We start from the raw sequence: 25,031 nt of genomic DNA on the forward strand, positions 1-25,031 counted from the left end.
TTTTATTTCAGAAAGATTGATTTTTTTCGCCGTCATTTATTCGTGAAAATTTCTGTCCGCGAAAGTTTCTGACGTTAAAATAACGTTAAAACATTTCAAAAGATTAATTAATAAAGTACATATGACGAAAGTCAACCTTTTCGGTTGGCAGTAAAAATGGATTTTATAATTTTTTTCTGTATGCACTACAAAACTATGAATGTCTTAAAAAATACATTTCAATTCAATGTGAAATAATAAAAAAAAATCTGTGCATATTCATTAAAAAAATAATGATAAAAATTCATAGAAATTTAGATTGCTGTAAGCCTGTGGCAGAAATACAATCACCCAGACCAACAGTTCGCTTCGGTTTCTTACAAACCAAAACTGCACTAAAATAAAAATTAAGATGATTATTCGTCCATTGAGTGACAGGATTCGCATCGTCATGTTTTACTAAATTCCGGCGTAGTTGCCAATTCTGTACAGAACGTGCAAAGTATTCCGGTGTACGTAACTCCAGTTCTGAAGTCGAAACATCTTCCTTATCACAAGCCTGTCTTGACGCTGCTCGCGATCCAGCAGCCGTCGCGGCTAAAGCGTTACCCCAGTAACCTTCATGTACACAAATAACATGGTAGATTAAGCAGTGAAAATGGATTCGTGTTAAGCGTGAACTAGCACCACCGTATCGCGTGTTTCGACCAAAAGTATTCAAAGCCCAATCTAATATGTCAGCCATCAACCCTGAAAGAATTTAAAGTTAGCTTTAAAAGAATCAGTGAGCGAAAAATTTGCTGTGATGATTAAATTTTAATTGACTGCCCTTTCATACTCGCGGTGAAAAAGAACGGAAAGGGCTATCAAGGTTGACACTAACAAGTGATGCTTTTATGGACCTACCAGATCAATCTACAGAACATGAAACATTGAGGACAATAAAATTGAAAACTCTAAAACCTTATTCAAGAAAGCTTGATAATCATTTGTATTAATTGTTTTGAGAGTTATTCTCAAACATATTCTTAACATACATCATTGGTAAGAAAGTAATTAGCTAAGAACATTGATCTATGTAATAGTTTATATGGATGAAAATTGAATAATCTATTCAAAGAGAACTCATCCATTAAAATCAGACTTGCCACATTCGCGCATGTTCTACCTGGACCATCACCTATCTATGATAAAATAGGTTAAAAAAAACAAAATCAACATAAGCTAGAGGAAAGAAAAGAATTACAACTAATTTAAATATTTGGAATAAAACTTCAAATGGACCCGATAAAGCTGTTTACCGATTTCTGGTGGGCTTTGAGTGAGTTCTTCTTTTCCTCCTGGTCCATTCAAAGATGAAGACAAGAAAGCCAGTTCTTGTTCATTTAATCCAACAGAGTCGACCATCGGAAAAATCATGTAGGCAATATCTTCCATAAGCTTTGGTGAAGTCATACTAGCCAACTCTAAATGTATGGGAGTGTCTTCTTCAATAGCACGTAAATGATGACGTAGATCTTCCAGTTTTGTTTTACGAATTTCTTCGGTTTGCCCTTCCAGTAAATGAAGTCCAGAAATGACCACAAGCTCAGGTTGAAAACTTTCCAACGAGTCTAAAATGGGGAGAAAACATTTTTCAATAATTAGGCGAGATCTCACTACTGGGCATACAATCCAATCTAAACATGCGAAATATCCGAATAAGCCTAATAAAAAGTGGGCAAAACTAAACTAATGAAGGTAATATGATATGGCGCGCCAAAGCGGAAATAAATACTATCTCTTTAAAACATACTATCTTTTTTAAAAAATACTATTTTCGATTAAAACATACTATTTTCGTTCAAAAAATACTATTTTCGTTGAAAAAATACTATTTCCGTTTGAAAAAATACTATTCTCGTTTAAAACATACTATCTTCGTTTAAAAACATACTATCTTCGTTTAAAAACATACTATCTTTTGTAATGATACTATCTTTTTTAAACAATACTATCTATTTTAAAACGATACTATCTTTTTTAAAACATACTATCTTTTCGAAAACAGTCTGGAAACGAGGTTGGCACGTCTTGCCTTGCTCATTTTAAAGTTTGCATGCATGACCCGCGCATGGTGGGACGGCGGGAACATGCTTGCTGGATGGAAAGAACAACATGCTTTATATGGAAATGGCAGAACAGAAAGTCCAAACTGAGAACACCACTGTTTTGGTTTTGATCTCAATGTTATGTGGTCATGTCCTTTTTTTCTTCTATTGATTATGGTGTAAATGCCTGAAAGCTGCTTTAAATGGAGTAGTTAGTTGAACAGGAAGTATTCAGCCCTCAGACAGCGATGAGATTTTAGCTACACCAAGTGTAATTTCCAAGGCAAGCAAGCGGGGGGGGGGCTAATGCTACTGTCAACTGCTCTAGCTTGGGACTACATGGGATGTCATAAAAGAAACCATTTTACAGAGCTTCCAGACTCATCTTTTTATTCTGTCTAAGAAACATCAGAGGCCGCCGCGGCTCCACTTTGTTTTGATGTTTGATGAAAGTGGATGAGGCCATATAAAATAAACACGAAAAACCAACGCCCATTACACGCCCCTCAAAATGAAAATTACACAAATTTGAATAATCGAGGCAACCTTAATTCGAAAAAAGATAGTATTTTTTAAAAAGATAGTATTTTTTAAACGAAGATAGTATGTTTACAACAAATATAGTATTGTTTTAAAAAGATAGTATGAAAGATATTAAAAATAGTATTATTTTTTAAAGATACTATGTTTTAAACGAAAATAGTATTTTTTAAGCAAAAAATAGTATGTTTTAAAAAAGATAGTATGTTTTAAACGAAGATAGTATGTTTATAACAAAGATAGTATGTTCTAAACGAAGATAGTATTGTTTTAAAAAGATAGTATTTATTTCCGCTTTGGCGCGCCATAATATGAAGTCAAAAATTAATAAAACATGTATACGTTAGAGAAAAAGTAGACTAACAATATCAACACTCTTCTTAGCACTAAAAAGAAGCTCAAGGAAGTGAAAAACCGATTTTGTACCTAGGCTAGTGGTAATCTAACCAAACAGCACCATCGACAATGAAATTAGCGGTAGTGACAATGTGATCTAACTGTGCCAAAGAAATTCTGAGAAAAAAGGCACTCACTAAAGAAATTATCCAATGCAGCCATCTGACCATTAGCCTTATCATGTGATATGATGAAACGGTTCGCACAATTGGATTTCTTTTCACCCCAGCTTTCACCTCTCGGATATTCCAGTATAAGATGGTATTCGTCTTCTTCTTGTAGAAGTTGCTTAGGAATCACGATCCGACCATCAAGCATGGATTTCAATCTTTTTCCTACTGGTCCTCCTAGTAGCACCTATGAAAACATCAGTCCTATTGGTATGGCGCATGTTTTAGAAGTGGTGCTTTTATTTGGTTCATCGATAACTTAGAGCAGCGCATCCATACCAGAAAAATTATGAAGCCAATCAGTTAAACCTTATAATACTGTAGCATGGTAAAAATAAAGGAATATAAACATTGAGAGACGCTTGTACTTGTACTGACATTTCTCATAGATACAATCCAAACTTACAGTACTGTTAGGATTCGAGTAAAGCATTTTCAACCCCATCAATGCTGCATTTCCTCCAACATCGAACTAGAAAAATAAGAAAACCATACACACTCAGGCTGCATCATTAGGAAATTCCAGGCGTGTGGCCAATCACACTCCTAAAACCTTAATGTTAGTAAATAAGACGTGTGATAGGGAGTGCTATGCACAACTTTAAATTGTGAAAATTACTCTATGGGGTGTGATTGATGGTACTCCAGATATTTTAGGTGTGTGTGGAGATGTGCGCGTGCTATCGCGCGCCTCAATGATGCAGCCAGCACCTTACGTTAGTCAAAGGTGTTTGTCTTTGAAATAATAAGCTACACTTTCAATTTATGCTGCATGTGGTATAAATAACCCTTCTCCACCATTACAGCTAAAAAATCAAAGTGGAAAAAAGCATAAAGTATGCGAGTTAGATAATGTGTTAGGTTTTAGTTAAGAATTTCAAACGATTCTGAAAGAAAAACAGAGAGTCTTTAATCACCTGTGAACCATCCACATTTGTGGCAGCCTGCACAATTTGTTCAAACACTTCTTTAGAAGAAACAAATCTTTCTGCTGCTGCACATCTTTCAAAATAGTACGCAAAACATTGTTCAAGCTCTTGTAGGGAAGTGATTTCACTATGGTCTTGCGGTTTATTGGAAGGTTGCAGACCCAACTTTGAAAAGGTTTTTGTGGCTGACACAATGACATCCACGTTAGCATTGACTCTAAAAAGAATATGATAATTCATTTTTAATTACTGCTACTCCTTGTTACCCTATGTTACCCTGTGTTGTCCTGTGTTACCCCCTGTTACCCTTTTTAGTAACAATGGGAAATTAGATATTACCTATAAATAAGTTTTGTTCAAATTGGCATGCTAACATTCTCTCAGATTAACGACGCAATAGCGTTGCCAATCTACCCGGGCGACATCCTATATAAAGTATTAGGGTATAGAGTACTAGGGTATATCATTTCTGTGATACAGAGCCATAGTGTCCTTCAGGGTCTCTTCCCCCCCATGCCTAGAATGAAAATTTTCCATTCCCCCCCCTCATTTTTCTCCATTTCCTGCCTCCAAAAATTTTTCTGCCTCCCCCCCTTAAGCATAAAATTAAAAAGCTGTAATTTGATGAACTTAACGCTTATTGTTTTCCCTAAGGTAGTTCTAATTCAAGAATAAATGGAAAGGATGGTTGTTTTTAAACCATAATATTAATAAAACTAAGCATTATGCTATATCATCTCATAAAACTAGATGTTTTTCAATTTTAAATTGATTTTGGTGAGTTCCCCCCCCCATGCCTAGAATGAAAATTTTCCATTCCCCCCCCTCGTTTTCCCCCACCCTGGCTTCAAAAATATTCTTTCTCCCCTATACGTCCTTTTGAACTCAAAACCCATCCCCCCTGAATCCAGGGGGGGAGGACACTATGGGAGCAGATAATTTCTGAACCAAATGGGTGGAGTGATTTAACATGTGGAACTGTGTCAATAGGCCGTTGCGTTCTCCCAAGCAACTATTGATAGCAAGTTTTGGGGCTTTTAAAGTTTGTAAATATGAATGACAGCTTTCATGAGCTAAATCTCTGCCCCAACTTGCTTTCCTCGAAAATGAAGAAAAAAAAATTGGCGACATGACGATGGAGCACATGACGTCACACACCGCAAATTACACGCTAGCATAATTTGTTCTTTTTTGGGGTGCTCTCTAATTCTCCGATCATCGTCAGCCATTTTGAAAGAAAACTAAAATAATAATAAAGGGCGTGCTAACAGTGAAAAGTCATTTGTCATAGCCACGGTTGCAGAAATGTTGGCTAAATTTGTGTTGTTAAATGCTGAGTTTATGGACCCAAAAACAGGACTGAGTGCCGAACTGCAAGAAAATGATCTATGAGGGCGGAGGAGAGAAGACACCCACAAGGATTTCGAATACGAAACGATTTTACTTTTGTTTTGAGTGGTTTTATTTTCAATTTCAAGCCAACATCTTAGCAACAGGGTGTTTGCCCATAGTTACAGGGGTTTGTGAAAAAAACTAAGCATACCATAGAAAATTTTCCAAATTCCCCATTTCGATTAATGCAATGAAAAATGAAACTTTTCTATGATTCACTTTTTTGCACCTATTCTTTAAAATGAAAATATTTCAGATTTTAAGTTCTTCTTTTATTCAATGATTTTTTACGGCACTTTGTTCACAATCTAAATCTTGCATCAAATTCCCGCTTTCTTCATAAAATTGAAGATGAGAAAAAACTTAAGCCACGGATCACGGATTGAAACAAATATATGAAGGGTGGGATTTTACAGCCGCCCGTCGTGCAAGGCACTGAAAGGCCACAGGTGCCAAAAAAAAGGCCGTTAGAAATGCGGCAACCTCATTGGTGAAAATTTGATAAACAGCTGCGAAGGAGCACTGGAAGCAATCAGTAGAAGAGACCACTTTCGTTTTTGTTGCAGATTTCTATAAAAACTTCTCTAAGGGATTACTTGTCAATGTACATGTACACATGTGTTGTGTCAACTTGTCAGCATTGTATTGTTGTAAAGGAAAAGATAAAAGAGGTAAGACTAGCCTAAAGTCTGTCCAGATATAATTGACAGTGGAAACAAGAATGCCTGTAACTTTTTTTTGCTTGTTTCAGAGAATCAAAAGCGCTATATTTGAATGTATTTTTGGTTGAAAAATTCGCTATTTTTAGCGGTTAAATTTGCGATTGTAAAAACTAAGCTTTTCTTCTACTTATGCTATAACGTTTATCTTTACACCAGTGGTAGTTCAACCTTAGGTTAAGAAGTTTCTTAAATTTCAAGACAAACAGAAAAGTCCTTCAGAAGATATGGGACCCGAAATACTCCTTGGTAGCACTTTTCTGTGAAATATCAAATCTCCAAATTATTACTAAAAACTATTGAGCTAATTTATAGAAATGCTTTCTAACATACTCATCGTTTTGGAAAAGTATTTTTGGAGTGGCAGTTGAAGCGTTTTTTTTTACGAAGCTATTTTGTCCACAGGTACAGCCATTTTTTATTTTTTTCGAAAAATCCGGTATTTTTGTGTGCTTCCGTGCAAAGTTGGATCTTTCGGATTCTACTCGTTCTTTTCTAGAATTGTTTTTACACAGTACGGGAAATAGGTCAAGGCAGATAACTACCAAAAGAAATTCTCCAGAGTTTGTTTTTGTATATGACTTTTCTGGGTTCAAAGACATTCGGTCGGCAACTAGACTGGTCGCCAACTAGACCGGTTGCCAACTGGGCAGGGGACTCTATGTGTTGGGTGTTTAAGATAAAAACAGCAATTATTGCTCTTTTCGGCAATTATTTCCAAAAAGGGCAATTTTTTCAACGATGAAATACTGAATCAGCACAATATGTTGTACTTATAAGGCGTAGATCCCAAATAAGTTGTGTTCGCGTCGTCCAACCGACTCACTTTTTATCTTAAAAATCTGACACTTTTCAGTCGGAAAGTCGGAAATCTATCGGATTTTTTACAAATATTTTTCAAAGCATTTTGTACCTTCATCGTTAGTCGCCGATTAGTGTTAGTTCAAAGAAGCTTTTCGTCCGTAATTTTTCAAAGATTGTTCGCGTTAAAAAGCGCTATGCGACTGTTTTTTGCAACCGTAATATCTAACAAAGATCATAATGCAGCTAGTGCGCTTGATTATTCTTGCCGCGCGAACAAACCCATATCCAGGGCGCATTTTTCTGATGATTCTAGTGCTGACCGACTGCCTAGATTCAGAGCGCACTTTTCCGATGATTTTAGTGACGACCGACAGACCGACTCACTTTTTGGGGCTGGAAATGACGCGAACACAACTTATATGTGATTGACGCCTAAGGGAAAAAATAGCGACTCCAGAAGTCATGCAACTTTCGTTGACGTCAAACCAAATGTTTCATTTTTACGTGAACTTTGAACCCTTTGAACATTTTTTCTATGTATGCTAAAGCGTTCCAGTTTTTACTTATGAAAGCCCGTGATCTTAGCTTTCCAGCGGTATATATTGGAAAATTGTTTGCCGACGGGAGATAAAAAATTGCAACTATCGATGAACAAATGTGTCTGGAAATGGAGGAAAATGTATTTAAAGGCTGAAACTTTGTATGTTTATCAGAAAAAGGGTGAGGAATTCAAAAATCACATTCGCTAATTTCAGTTCTTACATTTTCATGTAGTTTTTTTCACTTTTTTGATTCTTTTGCATGGGAATGTCCCAAAAAAAGTTTTTATTTCTGCCAAAATGGATTTTCTTTTCATTTGGGGTTTCTCCTTTCAGAAAAACTTATTCTTTACTCATAAGTTTTTGTTCCTCCATTTCCAGAGGCCCCTTGAAAATGGGTCCTACCACCTTTTTTGACTCATTTCAACCTTTTCCAAGCTACTTTTCTTCAAAAACAAAAATAAAACAATGCAATGTCTTCTTTTTCAAAAAAATATATATCTTTCATTATTTTGATAAAAATATACCAAATATTTTACAAAACACCATTAAAGAATTCTCCCTCCAAATTTCAGGTCTCTAGCTACACTAGAAAAAGAGATATGCAAAATTGAAGAAGCATGACTGGAAAATTTCTTTTTTTTCTTTTTTGACACATTTTTTGAGTTTTTCCAAGCTATTTTCCTAACCTTTTTTTTGACATTTTCAGTCAAATTTTTGACACTAAAATTGAATATCTTTACAACCACTTATCCTCTGGAGGCCTATGACCCCTCATTTTCTTTCTTTTTCAAAGCTCTACAAGAAAGGAAAGGTTTTGAAAAAAAAATTAAAATTTGAAAAATCTTCTGGAGTTGCTAGCAAAGATGTCAGAGGTGTTTGAAAATTGTTAAAGTGCATCGAGAAAATGGTTTTTTGGATTTTTAAAAGTGATTTTTTCAATTTTTCGTTGCTCAATAACACGAAAATTTCTAAAATAATATGTAAAAAGATCCTGCATCGATGCCGAAACACAGCCCACTGCTGTTATGGTGTCCATTCCAGCCAAGCCATATTTTATCATTCTACAGAAATCCCCGCTTGAAAAATCAAAATATTGATACGTGGTCGAGTTTACTAAACTTTGCCGAATTAAAACGTGCGATAATATCATATGACGTATAACCACGGCTTCCGTTCACTCCAATCATGATTCTGATCATGTGATATAGCTTGATGTTTTGACTTTTTTAAACCAATGAAATCATTTGTTTATACCGCACTAAAGGCCTTTCTAGATTACCGCGCAAAAAAACGGGGGTCAACATGAACTTTAAAGCCTGCTGCGGGAAAGGGAAATGGTTTTGAAGAACCAAGTATAGGCAAAAAGGTTTTAATAGTATACAAATATCACAAAAACAAGTGACATTTACATGGTTGATCTTTATAAAGTTTGATCTGACGGTTTGTTGTAAAAAAAATTGACCCCCGTGTTGGTTTTATAGCCTATCTTTTTGGATTTGTGAGAAGACAAATGTTAATGTAAAGAAAAGTCATTTGGAAGTGTAATAATACCCTTTCCAGGGAACTGGACCAACATTTTTTAAGTCAGAATTCATTGCCAGTAATGCCGCAGCGTGGTTTGAAACCTTGCTGGTGGTTGTTGTAGGTCTGGTGGAAAATGGATTTATTTCTGAATATAAACATTACTGCAGCTATAATATTTTCTTTATTTTGACAAACAAAAGGTTCAAGGTTTATTTTACTGCATTTCTCTGTCTTATTCTGCTGTAGTAGGCAATTGAAAACTCCTGATTTTTTTTTGTCAGTGCTTGCTCGGCAGCCATTTTGAATTTTTTTTTCGACGTCTGTACTCGGCAATTTCGTGACCTCTACAGAATCAACAATTTTGCCTGAGGGGAACAGCAGTGAGCCAGAAAGAGATAACAAAACCCCTGTTGTATAAGTTTGTTTACATGTGACTCAATTTTGCTAACTGGATCTCCAACAAAAACCAGTTGAAAACAAAACTAAACGAGGCAGAGTGGGCCTACTTATCACGAGGGTGTCAAATACCAGCCATGTGTGTTCAATAATGAAATCAACTTTTCTTTCCAAAAACAGCATTAATTGCCAAAAACGGCAATTTTCATTTATCAACTTTTTTTATTTTTCTGCTGATTCGGCATGTCATTGCCGTTTTTGGCAATAATTGCCGAAAAGAGAAATAATTGCCGCTTTTATCTTAACTTAGGGATCTTCTCAAAAATAAATTCGCTTAAATAATCGAATTTAAGCGAAGAATTTGCTTAAATAATCGAAGTACTTCGATTATTTAACAATTGAAATTCGATTATTAAGTCACCTCAGTTCGATTATTTAGTCCCCTCAGTTCGATTATTTAGTCCCCTCGGTTCAACTATTTAATCTTATTATTCAATTAATTAATCCTTTTGATTCCAAAATATAATCGAATTTTTTCCAAAACATAGTCGAATATCGGTTATTTTTTCTTATGTAGATCGAAAACAGCGCAAACAAGCCTTTGTCTACTGTGGATTCTAAAGACAAGAAAAAATATTTTCAAAAAGCCCTAGTCAAATCAACCAATGACTGCATAATTCTTCTTACCTTTAAGGATTTTTGATCTACCAAGGGGCATCATAAATTATGAAATGATAGAATAATAATCCTTTTGTGAATCACATTATCGCATCATCTTTAAGTTTCTTAATGTTTGGATAACAATTCCACGATCTCTCCACGATAAAGTACTTCTATCTTTTTCTATCTTTTTAATTTCCAAAAACTTTCCTCTGTTATCAACCTCTCAACACAGTTGCTTCTTATGTCTTTGTTATTGTTTTTCAATTCGAGAATATGACTCCATCGTTGTGTTCATTTTCAAATCAAGAAGGCAAAACAAAAAAAAAGATAAAAGGATAAAAGGGAGAGCGCTCACAAGATCAAGAATACGTCATTACGTCATATAAAAGCAGGAAAAAAACATTCTTTTGCTCTATTGTTCTGTTCGCAAACGTCAATCATGGCGTTTTGATTGGTCAATGCAACATTTTTTTCTTACAAGTTACGTCATGTTCTATTATTCTGTTTGCAAAAATGGATTCGAATTTTACATCCAGGTTTTTTTTAATGGCTAGATAAGAGATCGAATCATCGCACATAATTGATGCTGCACTTTTTTTTTGTCATCTCAAAAATGAAGTCGTTGCATTGTTTTTCGCGCGAGTTCTATTTTCTGCAAATCAAATTGCGTCACGCATTCGAAAGATTCGAAAATGTTGCAATCAAAACATTGAATTCATTCAGTCATTTGTGAGTCTGGTTTTGAGAAGAAAACATTTTCTGAAAATTAAACCTAAAATATTGTGATCTTATTCATATTTTGAAAAGACTTTGAAAACAGAAAATTATAAAATTTATTACATTGAGATATGGTTGTAAGAGGTATGTATGTATGGAAACGGAATGCTTTGTTTGCTTCAGTTTTCACTACAGACTTTCCTCCCCTCGAAATTCAGTTTTCGATGGGAGCCTTTCTTTATCTAAACTTTGTTTTTATTAATGGTGATTCATTTTTGGATATAAAAAACTCCCAAGGATAACCAGTAAGTTTTATTTATTTTGGAGGTAAAAAATGCTAAAGAGAATGAGTAGATATGTGTCGGTGATTTGTAAAATAAAGGGATTTCTTTTTCGAAATTGCGCTTCCATTGAAACGTGAAGTTAAAATTGATGTTACAGCATTTGAAAAAAGATATAACTTCAAGGCAATGAAAAATCAATGAAAATTGGATTACAACCTGTACTTTTTTATATATCATTTTTTAGCATTTTTTATCCTCTTTCACTTGCTATGGGTGGGAAAATTGTCCAAAACAAACAGCCGAATTTAACCAAAAACCATTTTACCGAAATTCGGTATTTTTGAGAGGATACCTAAGATATAAGCGAAAAAGTCGATTAATTAATCGAATACAAGGATTAAATAATCGAATAAAGGAGATTAAATAATCTAATATAGGAGATTAAATAGTCGAAGCTATTCGACTAAACGACGGCAGCTATTCGATTAAATAGTCGAATCAATAATCGAACTTAATAATCGAAAATCGATTATATTTTTGAGAAGATCCCTTAGTGAAATTTTTATGTTTATTTTTCTTGGTTTGGAAAAAATTAATGGATCATCACCAGGAGAGTGAATTCAACCAAAGATTTTGAACTTCTAGACACAAGAGAGGTATCTGTTTACAATTAGCTCTTTTTGGCAAAAGGAGAGGTAGGAGAAATTGGGCCTTGACCAAATCCAAAAAACACAGAGCTTTTTGTTTACAATCAATACACCACAAGAGTCGAGAAACCATGAGCCAAAATGTAAGTGGATAAAAATTTTCTTGTAAGAACTGCAATAAAAAATACAAGATCGAAAGGTACTATTTAGAACACCTTCCTAAATGCAAAAAAAAGAACTCCACAAAATGAGGTTTCTTCTTGTAGTGATCATAGTCAAGTCAACATGTTGTCAACAGCATCAGAGTCAACTCCCACAAGCCTTCCAACTGAAGAAATTGTCCCACCACAAACAGTCAATTCTTCAAATGGCATCACCTCATATACGTACATGTGGGGAAACTATGAATCTGATATATTTGAGCAAAATCTAAACAATGCATATGAAAAAATTGTGCATTATAAAAAGAACGTCTTTCTCCTTCCCTCGGGAAAGGCAGGGAAAGAATTCATAGATGAAATGACAAGGCTAATAGGTGAATGGAATAACGATTCACCTCTAAAGTTGATCTCACTCAAAGCTCTTATGGTCATGCCATGCTTGCTGCTTCAAAAACCATCTAAAACCTCTAAGGCTAAAGACCACCTCCTAGCCTTGGAGCGGCGCTTAGCCCTATGGAAAAATGGAAATATCGAAGAACTTGTACATGAAGCTGACACCATTCAAAGTCAACTCAAATTTCTTGGTGGCAAAAGGACCATTGCAGAGCTATCCAAATCCTTTCGTAGTCTGATCAGAAAAGGTGAGATCAACTCAGCTCTGAAACTGTTGTCTGACAACATGCAAAATGGAATACTTCCACTTGACTTAAAAACCTTGAACCTTTTGAGAGAAAAACATCCTCCACCCGAAGACCCTGATCCCTCCTTATTTTTTATTGACCAACCTACTAAAATACATCATGTAAGGTTTGAGTCCATAAATGCTGCCTCGATAAAAACAGCTGCAGCCAAGACAAAAGGAGGGTCAGGACCATCTGGTCTAGATGCTTTTGGGTGGAAGAGGATACTCACCTCAAAAAGTTTTGATAGAAGTAGTGATGGCCTCTGTACAGCACTCGCTGACATGTGTAAAAAACTATGCATCACTGATCACGACCCAAACAGCTTGGAAGCCTTTTTAGCATGTCAATTGATTCCTCTCGACAAAAATCCAGGACTGCGTCCCATTGGGATAGGAGAGGTACTTTGCCGAATCATTGGTAAAACAATCACAGCTCAAACTAAAGATGACATCATGTCCTCAGTAGGATCTCTCCAAGTCTGTGCGGGTCACGAGGCAGGTTGTGAAGCACTAGTCCATGCCATGAAACAGATCTTCGAAAATGAAGAATCTACAGAAGCAGTTCTGCTTGTAGATGCTACTAATGCCTTCAACTCAGTTAACCGGAAACTCTTTCTCCACAACATAAACATAATATGTCCTGTGATAGCAACGTTTGTGAACAACTGCTACTCATCTGATTCTCGTCTGTTTATTGCTGGTGGAGGGGAGTTAAAGTCCAGAGAAGGTACCACCCAAGGTGACCCAGTAGCCATGGCAACTTATGCGATAGCAACTATACCACTACTTCTATTCTAAGACTCCTCCAGTTCTCTCAACAGGAAAATCTTACAACTAAGAGTGCTGCTTATGCTGACGACATAACTGCAGCAGGCACGCTCAGAAGTCTCCGGCGCTGGTGGGACAAACTATGCCAGTTAGGACCAAGTTACGGTTATTTCCCTAACGCTGGCAAAACATGGATTGTTGTCAAGGAAGCCTTTCCCCCACAAGCAAAAGAGATCTTCGAGGGAACAGGTGTTAATATTTCATCTAAAGGTAAAAGACACCTAGGGGCAGCATTAGGACATTATTCTTTTAGAAGAACCTTCATGCAAGAAAAAGTTGATGAGTGGGTTAAGGAAATCAGGGTGCTAAGTGCAATAGGCAAAACTGAGCCTCAAGCAGCATATGCTGCTTTTGTAGGCGTTGTGGTATAGCGGACATCAACCTTGATTCCTGTACAGGCGACCAAGGTTCGATTCCCACTCACAACGGTTCACTTGGCAAGTGAACAAACCTTCGCCCGGGTCAACCCATGCCATGTGAGGGGAACTGGGTAGTCAGTTCAAGGTGCTGACGGGATGCTTACTCAAAGCATCTATAGTTGCGAGAATGGGCTCCCAGAGGCTCCTGTAACTCAACCATAATAGAATAGAATAGAATAGAATAGCGGGCTACAAGCATAAAATCTGTTATGCCATGCGCACCATCCCAGATATCCATGAACAGCTACAACAGCTTGACCACATCATAACCACTGAATTCATCCCTGCTATTACAAATGGGATCATCTTCTCTATCAACTTGAGAAAACTGATGGCCCTGCCACCAAAGCTTGGTGGCCTGGGCATCCCAATCTTTGCTGAAATGGCAGCAGGGGAATATGAAAATTCCCAAAAGCTCACTAACCAACTAGCTAATAACATCATCAAACAGCAAATCCCTTTGGATGATGAAGGTGAGGTGAAAAAGGTCAAGTACAGCTTAAAGTCCACAAAGTCAGTGCCATCACTGGAGATGAGGCGCGCTTGGACATTCACGCCAGAGGTTTCTGACAGACAGGTCAATCTGCATTCTTTGACATTAGGGTTTTTAACCCACTTGCAAAACGACATGTCTCACAGGACCTCAAAAAGTGCTTTGAATCCAATGAACGGGAAAAGAAACGAGCATACAATCAACGTGTTTTGGTGATCGAACATGGCTCGTTCACACCTCTGGTCTTCTCCGCAACCGGCGGCATGGGACGTGAATGTACAAAATTTGTTTCACGATTGGCCGAAATGATGGCGAGTAAACAAGATAAACCGTACAGTGAAATGATTACGTGGATGAGGCAAAAGATATCCATAGGACTATGTAAAGCTGTACCGTGAGAAAGGGTAACTTGCATCATTGGAGGCTAACATGCATAGCACTCAAATGAAAGACTTGTCTGGTCATTAAAATACAAAGTTAAATCAAAACAAAAAAGGTAGAGTAGAGCTTAGCGGAGCTGCATAGTTGTATTTTAATGACCAGACAGGTCATTAATTTGAGGGCTATGCATGTTAGCCTCCACTGATGCAAGTTACCCTTTCTCACGGTAGGTATCTGCCTATGCGGGAGCAGATGATCAGTCTTCAGTAAAAAAGTTTTGAACATTAATGAGGATATTACAACAAGCCTCTTAACGACCAACATTAACATTTGAAAAAAGAAAAACATATATATTTTTATCAGATTCAACTTTTGTGTTTTATCTTCAGTTTTTTTACTTTCAGATATTAGGAACACAGGAGTTCTTATATTCACATATTTTCTTTTATTTTTAACTGTACATTTGATTTGAAAATTTTTATCCTGTAAATTTGTATATATATATATATATAGGCTTATTTCACCAGTCAACTGTGGTTCTGGATAATATATTTTAGATTACTCTTGGTCTGGAAAAAAAGAGCAGAGATGAAAAGAAAAAACTTACCCAACTGCAACTCGCGTATATTTAGATTTTGAATCTCCAATGACCTCTTCTAATCGATTCAAGGCTTTGTATTCTCTTGAAATGACGAGAACTAACAACCTTTCATTTTCAATATAAGCAAAATATGCTAAAACTGCAACTAAAAATGAAATTATTCCACGCTCAACAGCCGCCATCTTTGTTTACCTTTCCTAACATTTATTCATCTTCTTTAGTGAAGACTTCGCGGGCATATTGCAAGGCTTTATTGAAAATATTGGTGAACGCATAGCGGGAATTTATGGATCTTAACGCGAGCGAACTGCCGCCCGACCATTTATCTGATATTCCGATGGCGGATTGGCGGCCGCCCACGCTAAAGCTCTAAAGGAGGGCGAGGAATAATCTATTCCGCACTTGGAAATAACGCGATCTTATTGGTTTGTCGTGTTGGTGGTTCCGTAACAGTCCGAAGTATCTAAAGATGGTAGATCAAGCAGTGAATAGCAGCACCGACCTGGAATCTTTTTTTTATTAACTCTAAAACTTTAAAACTAGCTGTACTCATTGTTTGATAGACTGAGTTAGTAGCTTTTATTATTTAGAAATCATCACCTCTCATTGACATTATTGAACACAAAAACCAGCGAGAGAGACGCAGAAGACACAAGAGAGGCAGGCTTTATATCATCCGGATGATCATCGTACGTTAGTACTGCACCCCCTCCCGGCACCTGCGGCTGGCAGGTCCGGCTCAGTCATAGCCTCACTCAGGCACACTGCGTCTGGAGACTAGCAAGCCAAATCAGTACCATCTAGCTATGCAAAAAGCACACCTATGGCTATGGGTATTTTTATACCTACCTACAGCTACATAATACACAACATATCATCAATGTATGTCGTCAACGTCATTCATACCGTAACTTTGTGTAATGCGTGCCACCACCACAATCAATGTTAAATTTGTGTCATACTCATTAGCAGCTTTCTAGTCTGTGAAGTAGTCTTGTTTTTTTACATATTATAGTCAAGTAGTCACGGAAATCCTTGCATTTTCACAGGGTTCGACATGCGGCAAATGCAAATGCAACGGGTCGAAAACGAAAGTGACGAAAAAACCCCGTTCAAATACATTCGATCACTGCGACCCGTTGCATTTACACAGAGTGGAAAAATGTTACACTTGATTATAAAAAAATGCACAGATCAAAATTTTAACCCGTAGGCGTAGACAAAAATTTTCTAAAAAGGCTAAAGAATCTTCTAAAGAGAAAATGAAAATGCCATTTGTCTTTGTTTTATGCCATTTTCATTTTAAAGTTGAGATTTTGTTCTATTTGATGCCAGTTCTAGCTCATTTGCACAGTGTCTGAAAAAATTGTTGAAACCGTTGCAAATGCACACCCCATGCAAATGTAAGGATTTCTGTGACTGATATAAATAGACAGATAGATAAAACCTTCTTCTCCTTCTCTTGCGCGTGCGGCAGTATTAAAAACAAAACATGATTTTTGAAATAAAATCTTTAAACTTATATCTCCTAGAAGAAAACCTTTTTCAGCATAAAGGTTTTTTCCAGAGTAAAGAGAATTTTTTCAGCTTTCTTCTCCAAAAAAAATTATGAAGATACGTTATCTCGTTCCTTCAAAATTTGAAAATGAGTATATATTCAGGAGTGCATTTTTTCAAAGTTCTTGTTCACAGCACGGCAATTTTTTTCACTGGGGGTACTAAAATCCAAAGCGCTAGCCATCGGAGACAGCTATTGGCCTTAATTTTTTTGCATCATCCCCCGTGATATAGTTGAGCTACCAAAATGTACCACGTTCGTTAATTAGAGCAAGCTACTTTTTTTCAGGAAGTTAAAATATGTACTTAAAATGCAACTTTTCCCTTAAAATCTTCAATATTTTTAAACAAACGTTGATTAGAATAAAAGACAAATGTTTTTTCTTTTCAAATCTGAAAAAACTTTTTATCAAACAGTTTCGTTCGCCAAGCAAAAGTTTAGGGTATAGTGACCCCTGTCTACAGTTCGTGAAACTATAATAGAGAAAGCTATCAAAAATTAATTATAATAGAAGGCTGCTATGACCACAAAATCAGACATTGTAACAGTACAAACAATGACATGTGGAAGTGTGTTATCAGCTTCATTTCATGTCATGTTCATTGGCAGATTGGGACTAATTTCGCAAATGACACCCACGTTTGCGAAATTCACAAAATTTAATTCCTGAATATTTAATCCCATTTTAAAGTACCGTGAGTTGGTCTATATTAATTTCAACATCCTCTTTTTAATTCTCCATCACTCATCTTTGGAGACAGTTTAGACTAAATTTCCTATATATATCAAGATTATGAGATTTAGAGTGCAGGCCAATTTCGTTTTTAGTGGTTTTATTTTCGATTTCAAGCCAACATCTTAGCAACAGGGTGATTGACCATAGTTGCAGGGGTTTGTGCAAAAAACCAAACATAGAAAATTTTTCAAATAATCCATTTTGATAATTTTCCATGTTTGACTTTTTCATACAAAATTTTCAAAATTAAAATGTTTTACAATCGTAAATTATTCTTGTAATCAAGGATTTTTTCCTATTTTAATCTCAACATGCAGTGGAATGTTTAAAAACATACTCGAATACATTTATATCCGTGAATTTTTGTAAACTTTATCAATTTTTTTATTAATTATATACTGAAGTTTTGAATTTGAAGTTTGAATTTTTTATCATCTCCATGGAATATGAACCTCTTTCCAAACATTTATTCTGAAGTTCTGAAGTCCTATCATCATCTTCTCTTTTAGTGAAAAACAGAAAGGAATGCTGAATGTCTCAACAACTTACTCTAATTTCAGATTGATAGTATATAATGGGTAAGTTAAATTTCCTAGAGTACCTTATAAAGGGTTAAATTGTAGGAGGGGCAATTTTGTTTTTTTATTTTGTTTCATTTTTTCTTTGACATGCTCTTGGCTCTTTTTGTTCGACTGATTTTTTTGATAGATGTTCATGATTAAATGGAACTACCTGTGAATTTGTAAGTTTTTGTATTATGGTATGGCCTTTAGTTCATAAATATTTTTCTTATTTTTTCCCACTATCCATTTAATTTATATTTCTAATCATTTATATGCATAAATTTCCACTGAAAAGTAACAATATGAATAATTTTAAGAACAGAATCAATCAAATTAAACATGTGAAAGTTTATTCAATGAAAATAAGAAACATGAAAATGAGTTACTAAGTAATTTTGATTTTAGGATTTGTTTTCAATTGACTGGACATTTGTTTGACTCATAACTGTGACAAAACAATGACAGACAGACTTTACAACGACAATAACAGTAACAATAACCAAAGAAGTGGCATCATAAATCAGGGAATTGTTTAGTTTCAATTTTCTTACTAAATTTAGATAGACATGTTTGGATTTGCTTTGATAATTTGTAAGATCCTCGAACGTTTTAAGGCAAATAATCCTGCACATTTGAGGAGTATCACAACCATTTTATTTGAGGAAAATCTTTATAAAAAACTGAGTGTAAAATTGTTACTTTATTTGACATAACATTTATTCTTTTCGTCACCACTTCAACATCTTTTCTCTACACTAGATAATGATGAACCTGAAGATATTGCCCTTGTTGAAAATGCTGAGAATATTGCTGGACTATTGACCCTTTGTCAGGAGGCAGCAGCACTCGAAATAGGCTTTCAAACGCAAATTAAACAATGCATTGAACTGAAAGGCCCTAGCTCACTTTTGACTGGCGAGAAAACTCTTCTTTTGTTGGCATCATACCCCAAATGTACAGATGGCATTCTTTATGGCTTGCCTTTGGTTTTGGAAATGAATGGTGAAAAATTCTTGTACCTCAGGTAATTGTTTTGATACAAAAAAGAGATGAAAGTATCTTATCAATAAACTGTAGTATATATCTTAAAAACTTGTAATGTTTTTAATTCCTTAGGTACTGCGAAACTGGGATCTACAGAGGATTTTTCAAACAAAATCTTCACGCATTGATGGGTGATTTTATTAAGGAGAATAATATTACCAAGGTTTTTCCTGTTCGAATTTTTAATGATTGGGACATCAATGCAAAAATATTTCAAAGATCTGAATCAAAGAAAGGTAAATTATAACTGTCTAAAAATTACCTTAAGTGTGTCCCATAGTAAACAAAATAGTATTAGTTTTCAAAACTGTTTTTTCAGTCAAAAGATGAATAAGATTTTTTCTTATTCGAGTCTAAAAATTAGAGAAAGACAATAACATCTTTTTTTCAAGGAACTTGTTCAATATATTTTGCTGTAATACTGAATAAAACTATTTGAATACTGTTCTACTGTGATAATTTTCTAGGATCAAAGAATCACTCCGGTTTTATGGAAATCATAATAAAATTCATTCAGAATTCGATTTATCATTTCTCACGATCACAATTTTTAGGCAAATTCTATTAATTACCTTTATATCAGAACATTTCCTTTTTTCAATGTATTTTTCTCATTCAAGGACACAGTGAAGAAAACAACTCGCAAGTATTCTCAAAGAATACAGTCAAAAAAGGTGGCTGTCTGAACAAAACGTTTCCTACCGCACTGAAAGTTTTCCAGAAATATTACAACGAATTTGCGCCTGGTTTTGTCATTTATTGTAATAGAAATGCTCGCTATGCAAATGGACAATCTGATAAGTAGTAAGTCATTATTTTTATATAAAGTAGTTTCTTTAAAATTAATATTTTATTTTTGATCACAAAAATTAGCAGTTGAGTCTATATCCTACAATCTAATTACAACTGAAGTACTCAAAAGAAACATATCGTGGGAGATATGGCGATAAGGGTAGAAAAACAAACCAAAAACCATGTCAATCTAAAACTAGAATTAATTACCAGCTTTTACTGAGTGTTTTTTTATTTATTTTTCAGCTATTACAGATTGGATGGTATTGGGGACAAAGATCATTGGTATTCTTTCATTAAAGATTTTGCGATCAACAGACCAGAAAGAACTTGTCTAGAACCTAATTCTATTCACGATTTCTTCAAAGACAAGGAAAGTCTTTCCTTAGAAATACAGTGTGATTTAATATCTGCGTTACCAAACATACACTCTTGGACCAATGATTCCAACAGCGGAGTTAAAAAAGAGCATTGCTTTATCCCTACTGGTCGATCACCTCGTAATATGATTTTAGACGTAATGGATAAAGACATTCATAATAATTTTATCATAAAAATACTTTGTTATGTGTTAGATGGTGCCTATCATCTCAAGAAGAAACCAAATCTTCAGAAGAAAGTAAGTAAACAGAATACAGTCTTCTTTCCCTGTTGAATGTATATATTTTTATTCGTGAATTCTATTATTGTATTTCTATCAAATTTAGCTTTTCTTTTTACAATGTTCTTTCTTATTTTCCAGCCAAAACCAAAAAGATTGTCATTAACTAAAAAGCCAAGAAAGACTCTCACTCAAGCCCAACTATTGGATGAATTAGACCTTCCAGAGGATACCTTTGATGCTCCAACGATGATGAAACCTTCTCCATATTTAGATTTCAAACACAGTCTTTTCAATGATGGTACTATCCTTTGGAGAGAGAATACAATCAATAGACAAGTGGTTGTAATGAATGATTACGACTCCCTTACTGGTATATTTAAGGTAAGATTATATTTTACAAAATTACATTAGTGAATACTAGGCGGTTCCCGTCGTCGCAAAAGCCGGTTTAGCTTGCGCATCAAAAGCCCTTAGAATGATAAAGATGGTATAGTTCATGCTCTCTAATTCTATCTTTAAGGGGAATCTGAATTTGTTTTCATCAACGATGGGGGTACATCGAGTAGTAGAAAGATTTCTCGTAAATACCTTTTTATGCTTCAAATAGAATGAGAAAATGAAAAACTATCAAGGTGCTAATTTTCTAATTATGGATGAAAAAATTAAGATTAGTGAATATCCTTATGAGGTAGAGATTGCAGATTTGCCTCAAGTCAAAATTTGCTTGTACATATTGATGTATAGACTGTTCCTAATAAACAACAACCCCAACATCTATATACTAGCCCATATAAAAGTACCGCAAGCGATTCAAAATCTAATATTTGCAATTCTAGTACATAGAGACCCAAATCTATAATGACTTATTATAATGTGACTTTACTGATGTAAATTTCGAGGCATTTTAGGCTAACATCTTTTAAAATGTTCTTTCAGTTTAATGACTTTGCTATGATAACCCGCACAATTCGTCGAAACTCGATGATCCATCTCGTATGCACTTGTGACACCTTCCGAACACTTTCTTCAGTTGTTAAATCATCTGATTGGGATGGTGTCAAATGCTGTCATATCCAAGCTATCAAAGACATTTATAGCGAGGTAGGGATTGATACCATGCTTAGCCAAATCACCAGGCACCTAACAATCTTCTCAGTAATTAAACTCACGGAAAAAGCTCTTGATTTTGATCAGTCAGTTATTATTTGATCCATATTTAGTTGATTTTGCTTTTCGTCAAATAGTTTTTCCATCTTAAAATCATCAATATTTCTTTTTCTTCGTAGTTCAAAATTTCTGTGAAGCCTCATGAAGCATTTGCTACTCATAGCTATTCAATTCCACCAGCCTCCGTTGCAAGTGAAAATGCTTTGGCCAAACGTATAGAAAAAGGATTGCAAGCATATAGTGAAGATGTCATGGTTCTGGACAGTGTAAATGTGGAGAAATTTTCAGTTCGTTCCTCAATCGGTCATCATTTCGTTCACGTTTTCAAATCAAATCAAGATGATCGAGTATTTGTGGCTTGTCAATCTGGAATATGCTCTAAGCGATATCGAAAACTGGTCAATTTCTGCACGATGGATGAAGTCGCTTTATGTGCGCACTTAACTGTTTTCAAATCATACCTGGATTGTAACTGGAAAAAGCATCGTCTTCTGCGAATCTTGCGCTGGCAGAATATTCCGGATGATGGTACCGCCATGGATATTTGTTTTTCTTGAAACTTTCTTCACTTCCAACTTATCTGTTTAGTAGAAATATTGTAATATTACAAGGGAGTCGTTTCTTTTCTCCTATCCTAAATTTGATGATTACTATTTTGCTATGAAAAAACTTTTTATTTTGCCAAAACTTTAGAGAAAATATAAAATGGCAATAAAGAATTTTACATATGCAGAGTTTTTTTCAAATAAAGCGGTCAGAATCCTTTTCCAGCCAATATTTTCAAAAGCGGTCAGAATGCTACCATGCATAGCAATCCTCATAAGCCATTTTCATAACTCTACTTCTAAATATAGAAAAGGTAAAATAGCACCAGAACTCAATGGAAAGAAAAATAACCAAGAGTGATCAAATACAATACCTGTGAATGTACAATATTCCTTTAGAATCGTCAGCACTCGTTCGTCATTTAGAAAATTTACCATTGACTGATTATTACCTTTGAAATGAAAAATGGATTCTTGGCTCAAATAAAACAATTATAATTATATTTTGATAATGCTAATGTAACGAGAGGAGGTGACGTCTGCCCCCCCCCCCAATCTGCCGTCAGGTTTTAACTTTAAGTCTTTTATGAAACGCCGGATGATTGACAAAGGCAATATTTTACGACACGGTCCATAAACTATTTAAGCAAGTCGGTAAAAAGTTAAGAGTTTGAATCCTACCACTATAATGTATTTTTTCCTCATAAATTGCAACAAATCCAACTGTAGTTTTGCAATAAACATTCCATTCATGAGCCTGACGAAAATAGTTAACATAAATTTAAATCAAAGAAGGTTAGGAAAATTTCTCCACAACCACACGAGTACTTTTTTTCTGAGTAAGAAAATTCGGTAAGTAACACAAATAAATGAAACTATGCCTTCTAAAAAACTTCTGAGTAGTTAGTCACTGAAGCTGTCGTCATTTTTACCTTCGTTTTTACTTGTTCTATGTAATCTCGGTTTCTGCGATTACGATCCTTTTTGGATTCAATCAATTTTACCTGAAAAGAATAAAATGGCCAATTTACGGATCACTACAATTTTTGGATATTTTCCTTCTTTTTGGCTGAAAACCAAGATAAGGGGCGCCAAAATTAGAAATCACAGACGCCTTTTGGTGCCCCTTGTCTTTCAGCGTCCCTAAAAAATCGGCCGCTGTCCAGTAAATACAATCCAAATTCGTTAATTGGCATGAAATATATTTGCTGAGATTCTATTTTAAATTATTTAAAACACAACACTGCAATTCAAGGCAGTGAAATAGGAAAACAGTAATAGAACCATAAAAAATACTCTAACAATCTTGTAAGAATCCAAAATCAGCCTGAAATTTCTGATGAAACAAAAATAATTTAGTTAAAAAATTTCAATATCACTTATGATTACATTTTATCCAATCAAGCCATTGCTTCCTCTACGTTTGGTTGACATGATATATCAATTCCTAATATTTAACCTTTATGTATGTTTCCTTTAACAAGAAAAGAGAAATGAAACCGATCAATGTTACAAAATATAACCAAATACCTTATGACTGACTCCTTTTAGAAGGTTAAGAAGATTAATCAGCAAGAATATCTAATTATTATGATTATGTCAGAATGTGCCATCACGGTACGATTTTAAAAGATTGAAAACAAAATTAATATGACTTAATTAAATATGATGTATAAACTTTCTGATTTGTATGTATTTTGTGGTCATTAAAGAAAAGAAGTACTTGATTTTCGACAAATCATTGATTGATTATTGACTATCAATTGGTTGAATGTTGACTATCGAATGGTTGCTTTTGATTAAAAGGACACACTAAGTAGCTATAGTTAGTTAAATTTAAGTGAATAAAACTCAAGGTAAGCAAAGCATCGCATAATTTTTCATTTCTTTGTTAATGTTATACTGCGAAATAATAAACACTGATGAAGCATTGACGATTACCATTTTCCCAACTTTTTAAAAATGTCGAAAATGATTTGACTTACCAGTTGTTTGGTTTTGATATTTTTAAGTTTCTTCCTACGCTGGGCATAGATTTTTCCTAATAATTTTTGCTTGATTGTTGGATAAATTTGGTGAAAACATAATGTTGAATTAGAAAAGAATACTATTTGAGCAGGCTTTCAAAGTAAATCAGGTCATTACATGGTGTCCTTAGCTATTATATAGAAAATTATTTTGGTAATAAAGATATGGTTAAGGAATAAATTATTCTCTAAATTTTCATCAGTGCGAATAAGTAATGAGGCAAATAGTTCGATATTATATTGTTGTGTTGAAGTAAACAAGTTTTTACATTGCTGTGGTTACGTGAATAACATTCTCCTTGGTTGTTTTGTTTAGTGTGATTAATTTTTTTGGTGGTNAATATTGTAAAAAATGTAAAAATTAAGTAACTTTTGGAGTTTTTGTGAAATGAGTATGTGCTAAAAGTAAAAATCTTTCAAACAGGGAAAAAATTTCATATTATCCGACAGAATAATCTCATTTTTATATACAGTACAGGGAAACATTCATAATCTGAAAGAATGTCGATAGGAAAAATTCCCCTAACACAGAAGCCATTTTATGATTTCCAAAAGCATGCGCAAGAGCAAAAAATGTCACATACTGGAAACAATAAAACTTCCAAAAAATGTCAGAAATAAAATAAATTGTCATGCAA

General features: G+C 34.9%; 2 protein-coding genes and 1 long non-coding RNA gene across 3 annotated transcripts; 1 reads left to right on the forward strand and 2 right to left on the reverse strand.

Moving 5' to 3' along the window:
- Positions 1-157: 157 nt before the first annotated feature.
- On the reverse strand, positions 158-15,599 carry LOC136816746 (ADP-dependent glucokinase-like). Its single transcript, XM_067073064.1, has 6 exons — positions 15,364-15,599; positions 4,093-4,321; positions 3,582-3,647; positions 3,143-3,362; positions 1,281-1,592; positions 158-729 (listed from the first exon to the last, which is right to left on the reverse strand). The coding sequence occupies exons 1-6, from the start codon at positions 15,537-15,539 to the stop codon at positions 284-286; spliced, it is 1,449 nt and encodes a 482-aa protein (XP_066929165.1). The 5' UTR covers positions 15,540-15,599; the 3' UTR covers positions 158-283.
- A 2,559-nt stretch (positions 15,600-18,158) lies between these two features.
- Positions 18,159-22,701, forward strand: LOC136816747 (uncharacterized). The gene is made up of 8 exons (XM_067073065.1): positions 18,159-18,229; positions 18,620-19,238; positions 19,331-19,494; positions 19,879-20,062; positions 20,297-20,669; positions 20,793-21,035; positions 21,591-21,755; positions 21,941-22,701. The coding sequence occupies exons 2-8, from the start codon at positions 19,210-19,212 to the stop codon at positions 22,376-22,378; spliced, it is 1,596 nt and encodes a 531-aa protein (XP_066929166.1). The 5' UTR covers positions 18,159-18,229; positions 18,620-19,209; the 3' UTR covers positions 22,379-22,701.
- Positions 22,332-23,395, reverse strand: LOC136816748 (uncharacterized). Its single transcript, XR_010847979.1, has 4 exons — positions 23,299-23,395; positions 23,048-23,123; positions 22,741-22,818; positions 22,332-22,401 (listed from the first exon to the last, which is right to left on the reverse strand). It is a non-coding gene; the product is annotated as an uncharacterized lncRNA (long non-coding RNA).
- Positions 23,396-25,031: the final 1,636 nt, after the last annotated feature.

This window comes from Clytia hemisphaerica, unplaced genomic scaffold (assembly GCF_902728285.1).
Source record: "Clytia hemisphaerica strain Z4C2 unplaced genomic scaffold, Clytia hemisphaerica genome assembly, whole genome shotgun sequence".
Lineage (NCBI taxonomy): Eukaryota > Metazoa > Cnidaria > Hydrozoa > Leptothecata > Clytiidae > Clytia > Clytia hemisphaerica.